The sequence below is a fragment of the Akebia trifoliata genome, chromosome 4 (genome assembly GCF_017979445.1).
Source record: "Akebia trifoliata isolate Shusen 1 chromosome 4, ASM1797944v1, whole genome shotgun sequence".
NCBI lineage: Eukaryota > Viridiplantae > Streptophyta > Magnoliopsida > Ranunculales > Lardizabalaceae > Akebia > Akebia trifoliata.
This window is the reverse complement of record NC_141378.1, coordinates 2,841,398-2,858,893: the sequence shown is the minus strand read 5'-3', so window position 1 is coordinate 2,858,893 and position 17,496 is coordinate 2,841,398. Positions and strand designations below refer to the sequence as shown.

Genomic DNA, 17,496 nt, shown 5'->3' with positions numbered 1-17,496 from the left:
AGGTATTAATGCTAAAGTGAGGACCCGACTACCCGTAGGGCATTCAACCACAAAACTTATGGCTGTTAGTTATCTGTGGTTTGTGACGCAATCGTGACCTCATGATGACGACGTCAGCAAGTGCAAAACAAAGCTTCAAATGACTCATTTTTATTGAGAGTTGCGATTGACTCCCCAACTTTTACTTAGCACACCCCTGTTAAAAATAGAATTGTGATGAATGCACACAGCCTTGATATGCGGTTGGATACGTGGCTGACATAACAAGGGCACAAAATCATAGATCTATCTTTTATTTATTTATTTATAATAGGCAAGCAAATTAGTGTCTAAGAATCAAATGGGGTTTGAACCTTGGTCATGATATCAACACTCAAGATCTGCTCTCGAACCATACTTTGAATAAACAGTTTATTTGACATTACTATATATATGTATATATATTAATCTTAAATCTCTTACTTGTATTTATTAAAATTTTGATGATAATATTATACCCATAGTTATATTGGTCCAATTTCAATCTCAATCTTACTATAAAAAAAAAATGCAGTTGTACTTGTAATTTGTAAAGAGCCCACGCATCATTTTAGCTCTCACAGTAAGTATCATATAAAATCCTGGGTTGCTAAGTAATTTAACCATTTTAAAAGATGAGTCTTGATTTTCTGACTCCCCCCTCCCTTTTGACATACCCCATTTTACTCTCTCGACGTGGTGTGTGACAAAACCATAGATTTTCATCCCTCGGGATGTACAAATGTAGATCCTCGTAAACATGTGCAGTTGTATATCTCAAGGAAGAAAATCTATAGTTCTGTCACACGTCACTTCAGGAATGTAAGAGGTCGGGGGAGTTCGACAAAGGGGAGAGTGAGAAAAGCATTATTCTATTATATATATAGTTACAGAATTAATAATTTATTCTTAAGTTCATCATCTTTAACCTCTTGTAGAATCCCTTAATTTTTCTATCCAAAAATTCACCATCTTGCACTTTCCAAAATTTCTAGAAACCATCCTAATTCTTTATTGTTTGAAGTATTACCGAAAAAGTTGGTGTGGCAATATAAATTCTTATAACGTGTATTATCAGTACATGCAATGAATTAGAAAATTATGTTGTCGGACGTCCAAACACTGACTCTGGTATGGTATTAAATAATCTAATCCAACCTCCAATTATGAGATTATTTTTTTACAGACTTTCACAAGATTCAGTATTCATTGACATAACGAAGTTGTTGGGAAACATCCAAACTGTCTTTCTCTATCACCAAGAAGTGGATTGAGTCAAATATAGACCAATCCAATAAAGATTGGATCAGATTCAAATCGATCTCATAAGTATTGGATCGGATCCGTGTGATTGGATTTTTATCAGGACTCAGTATTAGGATCCACAAATCCAATCCAACAACATTTGAATTGGGTCTTGAATGGGATAAAATCCAATTTGATACACACATTCTAAATAAACTTCATATAACAAAATAAAATAACTTGCATACTTTCTCAAGTTTTATTGGTTTGGATATGACTGATCCAAAACCGATCCAATAGGTTAAGGAAAATGGATCCTCATTGGACCAAAAACCTTTGATCCAGATTGAAAGTTATTGGATTTGAATTGATCAGGTTTTGGGTATGATCCAATTCATTGACAACCCCTACTGTTGACATCTCTTTTCCCCGTCCCTAGTCCCCACTCTAAGAACAATCCAACAGGCCCAGGCCTGGATGCATTCAAGTCGAGCAAGGCTTGTAAAATATTGGGCTTCGTTCCCGAGGGTCAATTAATATTGGACCAATTCAGATTCCAATCCGGCCCACTGGCTGTCCTAGTTTTGACTAGAAGCAAAGTTAATTACACTGCATTTGGATAGAGCTTTTTGACAACTTCTGCTCCTACGGGGAGTTAACAAATGTTTGGATAGGTTTTTGCTCTTACGCGAAGAGATTTTTACTTTTGCAGGAAGAAGTTTTTTGCTCTTTGTTGAGAAGCTCGAAGAACCTATTCTTCCGTAGAGTGATTTTTTACTCTGACGGGGAGAGATTGCACTTTTGCTCTTGCACGGAGATGTGTATCCACACAAGGTCTTAATTGTCCCCAATTTTATCTTGATCACTAATATTTAATTTTTGCTTACTTATTTCTATACTACCATAACAAGAAGAATCAGGATAAGCAAGATTTTCCGTTTCCATAAAATAAGAATAATGTCTAGGTGGCACTTTTTAATAGGAATTTAAAATACATGGGACTCTTAACCATCCCGATTCTTTGTTGCATGCAGCCCGATGTTTAATCTCCAACAAAAACATGTCACATAGACATCATATGTTGTTATAGGAACGAAACACCTCTTTAGATCAAAACTCACGAGAGAAGGCTGAATAGAAGTGGGTTGACACCATAATTTGAAATCTAAAAAATATCGTTACCCTTACATTTAAACTTAATACTAGGATCATTTTTATTAATAATCAATAAAATTACAACCCATTATTCCCATCTCTCTAAAATCACATAAGTAAGTTTTTAAAAATTTAAAAACATCATTTTTATTAATAAAAAAATAAAATTAATTCAAAATGTGCCACCTATACACCTAATGTTATTATAGGAACAAAACACCTATCTGGATCACGACTCATGAGAGTAGTCGAAACAGAAGTGGTTTGATACAAAAATTTGAAATCTAAAAAATGTCCCTACTTTTACATTTAAACATAATACTTGTATTGGGCCAAATACTAGTTTATTACAATGAATAAGATCTTTTGAATTTTCTCCTAAAATCGTGCCCTGAAGTCACTGTTGCTAAGGTATTTATAGCCTCCATGAGGTCTCTCTTAATTGTACGATGCGTATCCCCTCCTTCCATGTGTCCAGCAGCATTTCCCAATGAGGGAAATGCCACATCTCCTCTCACTTGCTCTTTCCAACTAGGCATCTCATGTGGCTCTTCCTCTATATTGACGTCTTCACGATGGTGGCCAACCTGGCTTTCCTACTAACTAGTCGAATGCTTCATTATCATTCATCCTCGTAGTCTGAGGAACGCCACCTCTTCATGTCGAATGGCTGGCGTGGTATTTCTACATCATATTCTAAAATCACATCGTCTACAATACTATTAGGGTCATTTTTGTCAAATTGGGTAAACTGGGTTGTTCATGGGTCAAGCAATTTGGGTTGGGCTACGACCAAGTTAATCTCGTTTAGGCTGATTATACACAAAAAAGTGTTTTAAAAAAAACCTCAACATTTCAATATTGATTAACAAGAAATTATGCTAGTACAAATTAATCCAGAAATCTAGGCATCAACCAACTAGTAATAATTAAAATTGGCTTAATCAACCTCATTTGATCTATTAAGCATGAAAATATTGATCCAAAATTAATGTTTTAACAGGGATAGAACAAGTATTTAAGGTATATAACCAACAAATATAAGCATTAATCAATCATTAAACATTAATCAGCAAAAGAAACTCCTTTGGTTAATTAAACATAACAAAATGATAAAAAGAATCAACATTTTAGCAAGGGTAAATTACACTTTGACCCCTGTAGTTTGGTTGTTAAGTTGATGACAATCTGTCTAACGGGTAAGTGAACCCTTTACACGGTTATAAAGGAGGTAAGTGCAATTATCAATATATTAAAGGATCAAAATAGAATTATATTAAACTACTAGGGGTCAAAGTGTAATTTACCCTATAACAAATAGCTATTGATCTTCAAATTAATTAATAAATTCAAGAAAATTACTTAATAATCTTTCGCGCTAACTTTTCTTTCAATTTAATCCTTGTCTTTTGCAAGCTATCAAAATAATCCATTTCGGGTATTTTTTTTTTAACTAACCGAGTATCTGGGTCAGCTTGCACGCACCACGATTAATCTCAGGGAGGACTACCACAATAACCCACCACCATGGTCCCCCGATTAAATCATGAGAAAAATTCAAGAGGGTAATCGAATATGTGACATGCGCTTAACCCACACTTCACATGCTTGCCCTTACCACTTAGGCAACCTTTGGATGGGTCATGTTTGATTGCATGAGAAATGACTTTCCATTAAATTTGACATTCATGAAAAAATAATAGTAAAAAATGGATAGGTTTGGAAAATCAATTTCCATTGTTTGATTTTACTTGGATAAAATCACGAAAAAAATATTTGAAGAAGATAAAGAAGAAGGAGATGAGAAAGAAAATGAGAGGAGATGGAGAGGCTTGAGAAATGATAAGAGAGAGGGAGGGAGGACATGGTGGTGATGGCGACAGAGGTAAGTGAAGACGAAGAGAGAATAACGTGGTGATGGTGGTGGCGGCAAAGATGGGGGTAAGAGAAGAAGAGAGAGAGAGAGAAAAATGTGGTCGAAGATGTTGATGGCGACAACGATGATAGTGACAATGACGAGGTTAATTTGATGTGGCTATGACGGCAGGGGTAGTGAAAGGGAAGAAGAAGAAGATGATAGTTTGAAAATGAAAAATATGGGTTGATTTCACTTTTTCATCCACGAGTAAAAAAGTGAAATTTATATTTTGATGAACTTTTTAATTAGAGTGAAAAATTAATTTTCATGAAAAAATACAATCAAACACATGAAAAATATCATTTTCCATCCTATTTTTCATGTCCAATCTCACATGCCCAAAGTAAACTCTTCTTTCTATAATTTCATTTCGACTCCTTAAGATTTTGATAATTGCTCTTACCTCTCTTTTCAGTGATAAGGGGTTAAAATTTAGATGATATTTTATTATTTTCTCCTCTTATTGTATATTATTTTGAATATATATAATTTTTTTTAAAACAATAATTAAAATGCCCCCACCTAAAGAGTTGTTCGTGGAAAAAAAATAAAAATACCACGTGGCAATTTCAAATAGGTGGTGCATCAAAATCTCACGGACTTCAAAACTCGTCCGAGACGTATCGAACGAGTCGTCCCGGTATCCCCAAGCAAGACAAATCAATGCGTCGGACGAGATTTAGAACCCACGTTCATTTTGTTGAACGAGACGTCTCGTACGTATCGAAAAACTCGTCCGATACGACTCGGTCTCGTTCACGGACGAGACGAGACGTCAAAATGAGTTTTAAAAACCATAGGTTTACGCGAAAGTAGAACTTCCATTTCATTCTCCGTTTCTCCTTCTGAAACTCTCGTTTACTCTGAAGCTCCAGAAAAAAAAAAAAAAAATCCAGATTCACTATTGAAGCGGAGGAACGAAGAACCCTAACTTACGTCGTCATGGAACCCGTCACAGATTCTCAGGCAGAAGCTGAATCCGAAGAGCAGAAGAACGAAAACGACGACGAAAACTTGTTAACGAAGGCACAAGAATTAATGCTGAAGATCACATCTTCTAGTTCAAGACCTAGCCCCAAAGTCCTCCATGCCCTAGCTTCAATGCTCGAGACGCAGGAATCAAGGTCTCTATCTCTCTCTCTCTCTCTTTCTCTATTTTTCTTTTATTTCTGATTCGATTCTTCATTCCGGCCAACACTATTATCATTAAATTTATGTTAGTTTAGGGTTTCGATTAAATTATGTTTATGGAATTAGGTTTTTGATTGATTAGGGTTTGTTGGTAATCACAATCACAATAGCAAGGAAATCTATTATTGGTAAAAAAAAATTCACTAGGTTTTGAATTATTGCGAGTTTCTTTTATAGATTATCACAAGAGTTTCTGTGCTAGAAGTGTTCTTTTTTTGCTGTTTAATTAATTTAGTGTTTGTGCTTTTTTGTTCCGACTGATTTGTTAATATCACATAAATTTAAATATTACTGCATATTCGAGTCGTGTTCTTATGCTGTTAGTATCAAGGTTGAATGCATTTATTGATCATCATAATTTTTTTAGTGTTGGTAATGAAGTAGTAAAACTTGACTCTTGTGCTTTTGGCTCAAATTTGCCACATTGACAATGGATTAGGTGATGAAACACGTGGGACCCTTTTTGGGCCTGCCACCTCAGCAGTCATTGTAAGAAAACCCGTCCATCCATGTGTTATTCAATGGACGAATGGATCCTGACCCGATTTCATTTTTGTTGCCCATCGAGAATGTGAACCATACATGAATTGTGTTTCGGTTGCTGCATATTACAAGTGCATACCTACATTTGCGATGAACTGTCAAGAGTATTATGCGTTTTGTGATTGTCCCATTGTTACTCTGAAGAGCCTTAGGATACCCTGTCCTTTATAGCATTTTAATGTGAAAGTGACTTGCTTGCGAACTTCTTGCTCTTGCTTCCTGGTGCCATGAACATGGGCAAAGGTAGGGAAAAAGTGGCTCTGCAAAAGTTAGGTATTAGAAGAATTCATATAATGTACCACAAAATTGTCCTAGATACTCCACGCTCATTTAAAAAATATATATATATTCTTTTTAACATATTTTTAAAATTAGGTTCAGTGAATATAATCAAAATTTCAGACTCGCAATATATCAATACATATTGCTTGATGCGTCATGGTAATGGCATTATAAATCCAGTGGGCAAGTCTTGCGTCCCCTACCCAACCTTGGCTTATGAGCGGGAGCGAAGGGCTTCCCTTGATAGAAGCCCGAGTGAAATTATAGGTAACTTACCGAGATAGGATTTGTGGTAGGTCAGGTCAGTGTCATCCCTTTCGTGGTTCCAAATATCTATTTTTCTCAGTTTCTATCCAGATCTAGTGTCAGTATCTCATCTCAATCTTTGTTGTAGAGGGAACAAAGGGCATCCCTTGATAGATAATTTCCATGCAAACTAGAGCTATTGCATAATTTAATAAATGTTATTAGTTTTTTTAGTGGAAAGACTATCACAAAATGGGGTTTAAGAACTCAAAAAGTAGTCACTGCTGGATTGAAAATACTAGCTCCCTTTTAGAATCCATTATTTTATTTATTTAAAAAACAGTAAAATGAAGGGCGACACGGCTGTGAGGTCGTGTTGACAACTTGACATGTATATCTGGCAAAAGAGATAAAACATCTTTTTTTATAGTAGATAAAAGATTTTGTTGACTAGAAAGTGGAAATAAGTGGCCACCCTACAAAATCTGAAGAAGGAAAAAAAAGTGGATAACAAATTAAAGCACACTCAAGCATGTCATAAGAGATCCCACTTAAATACAAAATCCTCGCAAAAAGATTCCTTTTAATTCCTTCAAAATTTTGCTCCAAGAGAAAACAAACCCCAAGCATGTCATCTGAGATCCCACTTAAATACAAACTCCTCGCAAAAAGATTTCTCTAAATTCCTTCAAAATCGTGCTCCAAGAGAAAACAAGCCCCCTCAATGGTAAAAAGAACCTCGTAAAAGCACTAAAACTAAAAGTTTGGTTTAATATTAATATTTTGTACTCAATAACAATATACTTCAATTTTTTTTTCAAATAATTTTTGTAGACACCCCAAAATTGTACATCTTTTCAAAATACTTGGTAAAACTCTGGTAAATCGGGAAATACAAAATGAATGGTTACGATTCACACCCTAACAATGAATGGCAATGACTCCAAAACACTAAGTTTGTGGATGGCAAATTCTACATGGCTAATTTCTTTATAAATCTCTCTTATGGTGCCTTTAGCTTTTCTGATATGAAGATGACTCGTGCATTTTTTTGATGGGGGTTCTGCAGGTACATAGAGGAGCTGGGTCATTTCTCTCCCAACATTGGAAGGAGTTCTCATAATATTGGAAGACTGGGGAATTTAATCCGGGTAAACAATATGCATATTTTGGACTTGAAATTTTGTATTATCTGTATAGATGATAAAAAAGGAGAGTTTTGGTTTTGATTGTTTAATCAACCTGGATGTCAGTGGCTTCTGCCAACCTCATTGGCCATTGATAATAATATTTGGTTAAAATTTTAAGTGGACAAGTTTGGATTTGGCAATTTTCTTCTGGTCTAATTTTCTTTTCTCTTCAGGACAACGACGAGTTCTTTGAGTTGATATCATCTGAATTTCTATCTGAAACTAGATACTCCACATGTGTTCGGTCAGCTGCTGCAAGGCTACTACTCTGCTGTTCTACAACCTGGATGGTAAGTTCGTTGTTTTGTTTGTTTTACTCTTTTAACTTGTTTTATTTTTAACCAACCATGTAATTGAAGTGTTTCAACTAATTGTTCAAATGGATACTTTTGTATCAAAGACAGTATCCTTATGTTTTGGAAGACACGGTTTTGGAGAACTTAAAAAACTGGGTGATGGACGACAATGTAAGATCTGCTGATGGATGCAATGGGAAGCATGACTTGGGGAGAAATGAACCCACAGATTCGGAAATGCTGAGGACCTATGCTACTGGACTTCTTGCTGTATGCTTAACTGGGTATTTCTTATGACTGGTTATCTTGTTTTGCTGTTCTCATTTCTTGCATTCTTTCTTTTATTTGTAATATTTCTATATTTAATGATGTTGATTCAGTGGTGGTCAATTGGTGGAAGATGTGTTGACATCTGGACTGCCAGCCAAGCTTATGCGTTATCTTCGTACCCGAGTTCTTGGGGAGACAAATACAAGTCAAAAAGATGCTAGTTTTCAAACAGAGGGTAAGAATGTCTCTGGTGCTACTTGCATGAGAGGTAGAGAAGAAAATAGGGGCAGGTTCCGACAGGTCTTGGATGTCACTCATTTAGGTGGTCTCGGGATAGGAGATGAGGATAATCATTGCCTTGAAAGGGACCAAGATAAAAGTATCAGTAATAGGCAAATACGTGGAGAAGAGTGCCAGGGAGATGTTGGGGAATTGCTGAAATCTCGAGAAGTAGCCGATGATTTAGTTGAAAGGGTTGGTATGTGTGATATAGATGAAGATGATGTTGAAGAGATTGGTGAGGACAGATGGCACCGAGAATTGCATGAAGGAATGGCAAAATTTGGTGATGGATATGGTACGAGCAGATTCTTGAGAGACGCAGATGTTGATGAGAATGAAAGAGATGACTTGTCAAGGCACAAGGTTCATCGTGGATGGGTGAAAACTAGAGGCAAGGGAAAGGTTAACGAAGTAGCGGTAGAGACTGAAAGGGCTTTGGTTTCTCCAGGATCTGGATTACGATTAGGGGCACAGGGGAGGAGTATGAGGGAGAGGAATCTAGAGATGAAAAGATTACCTGATGCAAAGAAGTATTCAAACAGGACCGATGATGATGCTTTTCTCACAGAAAGGGATAATAATGATGATTGCTTCCAAGAATGCAAAGTTGGCACAAGGGATATATCTGACCTTGTAAAAAGAGCAATAAAAGCAGCTGAAGCAGAAGCTAGGGCAGCCAATGCACCTGCAGAGGCCATCAGAGCTGCTGGTGATGCTGCTGCTGACCTCGTCAAGACTGTTGCATTAGAGGTAAGTGTTAGGTTACACTCCCCACCATCCCTTTTGAAGTAATTTTCTTCTGAGTTGCTTTGTATTATATGTAGGCATTGAAACTTACAAATGATGAAGAGGCTGCAGTTTTGGCTGCTTCTGAAGCTGCATCAACTGTCGTCGATGCTGCTAATGCAACTGAGGTATCAAGGTAAGTGATTCTGTTTTTGAATTGGATGAGTTTATAAATGCAATATGGCGGTTATTCAAATTTTACAATTGGCAACAGGAGTTCCAGTAATGTTAATGAAGATACGACGACTTCAAAAGCCATAGAGTCGGAAACAGATGATGAGATAGAAGGATTCTTCCTCTTGGATTACAGCTCTCTTGCGCAGCTGAGAGAAAAATATTGCATTCAGTGCCTTGAGGTCCTTGGAGAATATGTTGAAGTTCTAGGTCCTGTCTTGCATGAAAAGGGAGTAGATGTCTGTCTTTCATTGTTGCAGCAAAATTCCAAACAAAAAGAGGTGTCAAAGGTCATGATACTTCTGTCTGATGTACTGAAACTAATCTGTGCTTTAGCTGCACACCGAAAGTTCGCTGCAGTATTTGTGGACCGTGGTGGCATGCAAAAACTTCTTGCCGTGCCAAGAGTCGCTCATACCTTCTTTGGTCTTTCTTCATGCTTATTTACAATCTGTTCTCTTCCGGTAAATGTGTCCGAGACTCCATACTGATTCTCATTCTCATCTAGTCTAATCTCAAGGTTCTTATATTTGTAGAGTAATCATGCAGGGGATAATGGAACGCGCATGTGCTCTTCCTTTAGATGTTGTCCGCCAAGTGGTTGAGTTAGCTCTTGAGCTTCTTGAGTGCCCCCAAGATATAGCCAGAAAAAATGCCTCTGTATTCTTTGCGACTGCATTTTTGTTCAGAGTAGTTGTGGACTCTTTTGATGCACAAGAGGGTTTAAAGAAATCACTGGGCCTTCTACAAGGTGCCGCCTCAGTGAGATCAGGAGGTAATTCTGGGATTTCTAATCTGGGATCGCTTCGAAATGATGGATCGCCTGCAGAGGTACTGACATTATCGGAGAAACAGGTAGCTTTTCACACCTGTATTGCACTGAGGCAGTATTTTAGAGCACATCTTCTCTTGCTTGTGGAATCCCTTCGTCCGAACAAAAAGGCATCAAGTGTAGGAAGAAATGTTCAAAATGCAAGGGTTGCCTATAAACCACTCGACTTAAGTAATGAGGCTATAGATGCAGTGCTTATTCATATTCAGCGAGACCGAAAGCTTGGCACTGCATTTGTGAGAGCTCGTTGGCCTGTAGTAGACAAGTTCTTAGGCTCCAATGGACATATTACAATGCTGGAATTGTGTCAAGTATGATTTCATTGTTCTTTATCCTTTCATGTTTTGTTTTCAATTTTTTTCTTTGTCAAAGTTATCTCAACTTATTTTTTTATTTTCTTTAGGCCCCACCTGTTGAGCGCTATTTGCATGACTTGGCTCAATATGCATTGGGTGTTCTACAAATCGTTACATTGGTACCCTACAGTCGTAAGTTAATTGTAAATGCCACATTGAGCAATGATCGTCTTGGTATGGCTGTTATTTTGGATGCAGCAAATGGTGCTGGTTATGTGGATGCAGAGGTAAATATACCTTATTTTGACATACTTAATTTGTATGCTGAAAGGAATATATTTAAGCCATTTTGATGCTTTTGCAGACTGCAATCTTTTCTCTTATATTAAATTGTTAATCCATATTTGTAATGCATTTGTTTGTCTTTTGGCAGGTTATTCAACCAGCACTAAATGTTTTGGTTAATCTTGTTTGCCCTCCACCTTCAATCAGCAACAAACCATCTGCTATTACACAAGGTCAGCAGTCTGTTTCGGTTCAGACTTCAAATGGCCCTGGTGTGGAGACTAGAGAAAGGCTTCCTGAAAGAAATATCTCAGATCGAGCTGTTTCCTTGTCCATCCAGAATGAGTCCAGGGAGCGAAATGGAGAATCTTGTGCGGATAGTTCTGTAGTACTTGGTGCTTCATCTGCAACGAGTAGTTCACAAACAGCTGTGCCTACTATCACTTCGGGTGTAGTTGGAGACCGTAGAATTTCTTTGGGTCCTGGGGCAGGTTGTGCTGGCCTTGCTGCACAATTGGAACAAGGATATCATCAAGCAAGGGAAGCTGTACGTGCCAACAATGGCATAAAGGTTCTTTTGCATCTTCTCCATCCTCGCATACCTACACCTCCCCCTGCTCTTGACTGTGTCCGTGCTCTTGCATGCCGAGTCCTGCTTGGTTTAGCTAGAGATGATACGATTGCACACATATTAACAAAGCTTCAGGTGAGTGACCTTCATATTTAATAATTTGGTAGCTTCATGTGAGTTTGACTTGCTCCCTTGTGTGCTTTTATGCCACTTCTTTTGGGATGGATATGGTGATATTTAATTTCTTTTTGGAGTAACTTTACCTATTTTATTTTAAAAAATAAAAATAGAAATGGTAGGAGGGAGAATTCCCAGACGTAGCATATCCATATTTACGGTTTTACACCACTTTAAGATGGTCCGCATTGTCATTCAGCTCCCTTTGAGTAGGGGAGAAAATATTAGTTCAACGCTGAACTTTTCACCCAGTGGGTTGGTATTTTCTGAGTTTCCTTCCACTTCCAATGTTCCAATGGTGTTGTTCTCAAAGACTTACAAGCCATGGAGGGAGAGCTCTAATTTTATTTTTATAGAGAACAAGGAAAGCTTTGTTTTCCGCTTCATTAGAATCAATGACTCCAGCTGGTCTGGAAAATGCATTGAGAGTCACCCTTGTTCATTTTTGAAAAGCCTGACTTACCAAAAGCATTACAATTGTTCACAATCACCAAACCTATTTGAGTCCTACCAAGACCCTCTATCTCTGTCAAATCTAATTCTAAACCTTTTACCTTAACCCAGATCTAACCTAAATATCGTAACCATTCCCATCAAACCAGTTAACTTCTCTTTTGGATGTAACTGCAATTATTATTGCTGGCTTCTTCTTATCAAAAAAAATTATTGCTGGCTTCTTGTGCATGCTTGCATCATATCCCTATTGCAAATGCCACTTTCAACTTATGGTCAGTCATCATTGTTGAGCCCTTCACAATAGCCCATAAAAAAACCTTTTGGGCTTAAACTAATTCTTGAAATCTTTGAAAGGATCAAGATAATTTAAATTGGATATAGACGTTGGATTTATTCAAATTCCTCTTTCCATATTTTATGGAATTAGCTTTGGGGTTAAGGGGTAGAAGAGGAAAGACAAAAAAGTTAGAGGGGAATTATTGAAAAAGGGGGAGAAGGAGAAAGAAAATAAAATTGGAACAGTATTCTTGGAAGAGGGAAAGAGAAAAGAGGAATAAAGTTGAAAATTTTCCTCAAGATTCACAATGAGATTTAATACCAGACCCTCTTTATTATTGTTGTTGTTATTATTATTATTATTATTTTTTTGGGGGGGGGGGGGGGAGTGGGGATAAAGGAGAGGACAACCATTGTGTTTTATTGTATAGATATTTATGGTAAAGTTAGCTTCTTTTATGAATTATGATTGTCTTTATTATTTGAAACTTTTCATTCTAGTTTAGTTGCATTGTCCTGTATCAATTCTAAGTTTGATTTGGTATTTTAGGTGGGGAAAAAACTATCAGAACTAATAAGAGATTCTGGCGGCCAGACACATGGAATTGAGCAGGGAAGGTGGCAATCTGAACTTGCTCAAGTGGCAATTGAGTTAATTGCGGTAAGCATGAAGAGGTCTCACTAACTGAGCATTCTCACTGAACATTCATATGTGCACTCATGCACAACTGTTTGAGCTGCACACACATTCATTAGAAAGTTTTTTTCATGTTAACTTCTTCTCTTACTGGCTTTCAAATTCAATTTCATATATTTGTGTATGTTGCAGATTGTAACGAATTCAGGGCGTGCAAGTACGTTAGCAGCAACTGATGCTGCTGCCCCGACTTTAAGGCGCATAGAGAGAGCAGCAATAGCTGCCGCCACTCCTATTACTTACCATTCCAAGTAATTACCTCTTTGCTGTTTTGTGTGTAGTTCTTTAATTCACCTCTTCACACATTTTGTCTTACATACACTTATATTCAGGGAGCTGTTACTCCTTATACATGAACATCTCCTGGCATCCGGCTTGGCCACAACTGCTGCTTCACTGCTAAAGGAGTCTCGATTAACACCTTTGCCATCCTTGGCAGCACCACCTCCTCTCCTACATCAAACTGCTGTGCAAGAAACCCTATTAATGCAATTTCATTGGCCATCTGGCCGTGCACCTCGTGGGTTTCTTTCAGATTCATCAAATCCAGCATCACGAGATGATTATTACAGCTTGAAGTCTGATTTAGCTGTGTCTTCAAAGAAAAAACCGCTGGCCTTCTCACCTAGTCTCAGCTTTCAGTTAAGAAACCAGTCCGCATCCCATCCATCAACAGTCAACAAAATCTCTGGTGCATCTGGAAACCCATCTATATCTGCTGGAGTATCTGGAACTCCCGTGGTTTCCGAGCTCAAGTCTAATTCAGATTTAGATTCTCAATTGAAGACTCCAATGGTGTTTCCATTGAAGCGGAAGATAACAGAGTTAAAAGATCCTGGATTCCCATCGCCAAAGAAACGTTTCACAACCGGTGAACATATGTTTCGGTCTCCAGTATCCCAGACACCAAGGACTGTTTGTAAAAGCAGTCTTCCAGTAGATTCTGTCGGGCGAGCAAATCCAAGTGGCGGTATTCTTTCTGATAATTTGGATGATGGCTTGTACAATAGTACTCCTGCAGGACAGATGATACCTTCTACCTTCCAATTCGGTATTCAAGCCGAACCGCAACATAGCAACCCAGAACGAGTAACTTTAGATTCTCTTGTGGTACAGTATCTGAAGCACCAGCATCGCCAATGCCCAGCTCCTATAACCACTTTACCACCACTCCCTCTATTACAACCGCACACATGCCCTGAGGCAAAACGAAGTCTTGATCTACCGGCAAATGTAACATCACGAATGGGCACTCGTGAGTTCAGAAACCAATATGGCGGGATTCATGGAAACCGTAGAGATCGCCAATTCGTCTACAGCAGATTCAAGCCATGGCGCACTTGTCGAGATGATGCTGCTCTTCTGACATGCATAGCTTTTCTTGGTGATGCCTCTCGGATTGTGACTGGAAGCCATAATGGCGAGCTCAAGATTTTCGATACAAACAGCTGTAATGTTCTGGAGAGCCATACAGGTCACCAGTCACCTGTGACACTTGTCCAATCGGCCCTATCTGGTGGGACCCAGCTGTTGCTCACTTCGGGCTCCTATGACGTGCAGCTGTGGGATGCGTCCTCAGTCTCAAGTGGGCCTCTGCATTCGTTTGAAGGAAAGGGAGGACGACTCAGCAACTCTTGTACCACATTCGCAGCCCTTTCAAGAGAATCATCCAGGCGTGAAGTTCTCTTGTATGACATCCAGACCTACAATTTGGAGCTGAAACTATCTGATACTCCCACCAGTCCTTTGGTTAACAACAGGGGGCATGTACAGTCGCTTATACATTTTAGCCCTTCTGACACAATGCTACTGTGGAATGGAGTTTTATGGGATCGACGGGGTTCTGGCCCTGTTCACCGGTTTGACCAGTTCACAGACTATGGCGGGGGTGGCTTTCACCCTGCTGGTAATGAGGTATGCACATCCTTATTTATAAATAAATTATTATTATTATTATATAATATATATAATTTTAAACTGAGTTAAATGGTTTATCTCGAACAATATGAGTTGACTCGTCTGAGAACTTAGTCTTGTCCTTGAACGAGACGTCAAAGTGAGATTTAAATCTGTGCTTCCATCTGGTGTTACCCTCTTCCTTTATAACATTTCATTAAATTTAATGATCTTTTACTCAATAGGTAATTATCAACTCTGAAGTCTGGGATCTACGAAAGTTCAAGCTCCTCCGCACTGTACCTTCCTTGGACCAGACAGTGATAAAATTCAATGCATCTGGGGATGTGATCTATGCAATTCTGAGGAGAAATCTTGAGGACATAACCTCGGCAGTCAACACACGCCGCGTCAGACACCCCCTCTTTTCTGCATTCCGTACTGTAGATGCTGTAAACTATTATGACATTGCCACCATCCCTGCCACTGTCCCTGTTGACCGATGTGTCCTGGATTTTGCTACTGAACCAACTGACTCTTTCGTTGGATTGGTATCCATGGATGATCACGAGGAAATGTTTGCCTCTGCAAGGCTGTATGAAATTGGTCGGCGACGGCCCACTGATGATGACTCTGATCCTGATGATGCTCAGAGTGAGGAAGATGATGAGGATGATGATGATTCAGAGGCTGATGAAGACCAAATCTTCGGCACTGATCTCGATGGTGACATGGACAGTGATGCTGATGAAATGAGCAATGATGATGAAGATGGTGATGACAGTGGGGATGAGTTTGACGATGATGATGGAGATGAAGACTTCGGCATGGATGGTGTGGACTTCAATGGGGCCCCAGGGATGTTAGAAATTGCTACAGGGGGTGATGGCGACGGCGACGATGATAGTCAGGTGGTCGAGTCTGAGAGTAGTGGGGATGAGGGTGATTTTGTGGTGAATGGTTTTGGCTTCTAATTGTTTTATAATGATAGATATTCTTTACCAAGAAAAAAAAAAAAAGAACAGATAGATATTCTTTAAAAATGACGAAAATGATATTTTCAGCAACTTAGATGTAATTATTGTTCACTTTGTTTTTTTTTTTTTTGTCTTTTTTTACACAATATCAGGGTTCTTATTTTGACAAGGGAGAAAGATTAAGAGAGGAGAGGGTCTTATTTGATCTCCAATATGCACATTAAATTGGTGAAATTGTAATAATTTTGGATGGTTGGAAACAAAATGAAAAATCTCTAGAAAAGAAGATTAGATTAACTGATTGAGCTGATTTTGCTGAATGAGATCTTGTAAATTGGAATCCCATCTTACTAGACTGTGAAACCTTTGCATGGATAAGGTACGAGTTTACCATATCTATAGGATGTGATTTTTTTCCTTGATCTTTCTAATGTACGGCTCAATGGGTCTGTTTGGGTTCGGTTCCTAATTATATATTTTTTTGGGTTCCAGATTTTGACGGTTTCAGTTCGGAACCTTTAAAAAACTATGTTACCTTAGTACCTATTCATTTCGATTCTTAAGAATTGAATGTGAAAAAATGTATTTTAAATCATTATAATTTTTTTTCTTTCAAAATATTAATATATTATCTATAAAATTATTGATTTAGTTTTAATTTGTTGTACTAAAGATATGAATTAACAAAAAAAAAATTCAATATTTTTTTTCTTCTTTTTGAAGTAAAAAAAAGAATTTTATATTATAGAAGACACGACTCATCTTATAACATGCATTAATTTTGAAATAAATATACTTTAAATCATCTATAGTATAAAAATAAATAACAAAATAAAACGATTGCGGGTATCTGTCAGGTAGAACCTAATGGTTCTAGTTCCTATCATTTCGGTTTCATTTTAAACTTGGCTCTAATCAGTTTCAATAATTGAAGTTTTCGATTCTAATTCCGATTTGATTTCAGTTAAATGAGTACACCCATTGACACCCCTAATCTTATGTGAGAGACGTTCATTGTCTTGGTCTATGCATTTATGTGATTCTCTACCTTCTTCATGAAACTAATCAAATTTTTGTATACCATGGGAAATATCAAGACTTACAAATATTGGTTGGGATATTCTTTCTAACATTTATTTTGAACGTCTCATAAACAGAGAAATCCGTCCTCTACAAATATATAATTCTTAAATAAGATAGAATCTTTAATCGTGGAAGACCCATAACCGAATATTTCTATAATTTATAACATTCTCCCTTTGTGATCATGAAGGTCTTGTACACTTTTTTGTGTGTGTGTATGTGTTAATAATCTATGTTAAATTTTTTTATCATAAGTTGTTAACACAAGGTACTTTAATTATTTTGGATCTCTTTGACAAAACTCTATCCCAAAGATTTGGGATTGGCTAAACGAATTTTGTTCATCTATTCCAC

General features: G+C 37.7%; 1 protein-coding gene across 2 annotated transcripts; it reads left to right on the top strand.

The window, feature by feature from the left end:
- The first annotated feature begins 5,163 nt into the window (after positions 1–5,163).
- LOC147402955 (DDB1- and CUL4-associated factor homolog 1-like) lies at positions 5,164–16,199 on the top strand. Of its 2 annotated transcripts, XM_086438373.1 has the most exons (14): positions 5,164–5,460; positions 7,668–7,749; positions 7,962–8,078; positions 8,193–8,368; positions 8,465–9,386; positions 9,461–9,558; positions 9,637–10,060; positions 10,146–10,739; positions 10,832–11,011; positions 11,158–11,715; positions 13,040–13,150; positions 13,319–13,437; positions 13,519–15,100; positions 15,328–16,199. In XM_086438373.1, exons 1-14 carry the CDS (start codon positions 5,279–5,281, stop codon positions 16,054–16,056), a joined length of 5,874 nt encoding a protein of 1,957 aa, XP_086294499.1. In that variant the 5' UTR covers positions 5,164–5,278; the 3' UTR covers positions 16,057–16,199. The 2 variants fall into 2 exon arrangements, with proteins under 2 accessions (XP_086294499.1, XP_086294500.1); XM_086438374.1 differs by lacking the exons at positions 5,164–5,460; positions 7,668–7,749 and having other exon boundaries at positions 8,189–8,368.
- Positions 16,200–17,496: the final 1,297 nt, after the last annotated feature.

Coding starts and splice junctions, on each gene's coding strand:
- LOC147402955 (XM_086438373.1), top strand. CDS start 5,279: ATGGAACCCGTCACAGATTCTCAGGCAGAAGCTGAATCCGAAGAGCAG. Junction 5,461..7,667: donor CTCGAGACGCAGGAATCAAG/GTCTCTATCTCT, acceptor GGGGTTCTGCAG/GTACATAGAGGAGCTGGGTC. Junction 9,387..9,460: donor TCAAGACTGTTGCATTAGAG/GTAAGTGTTAGG, acceptor TATTATATGTAG/GCATTGAAACTTACAAATGA.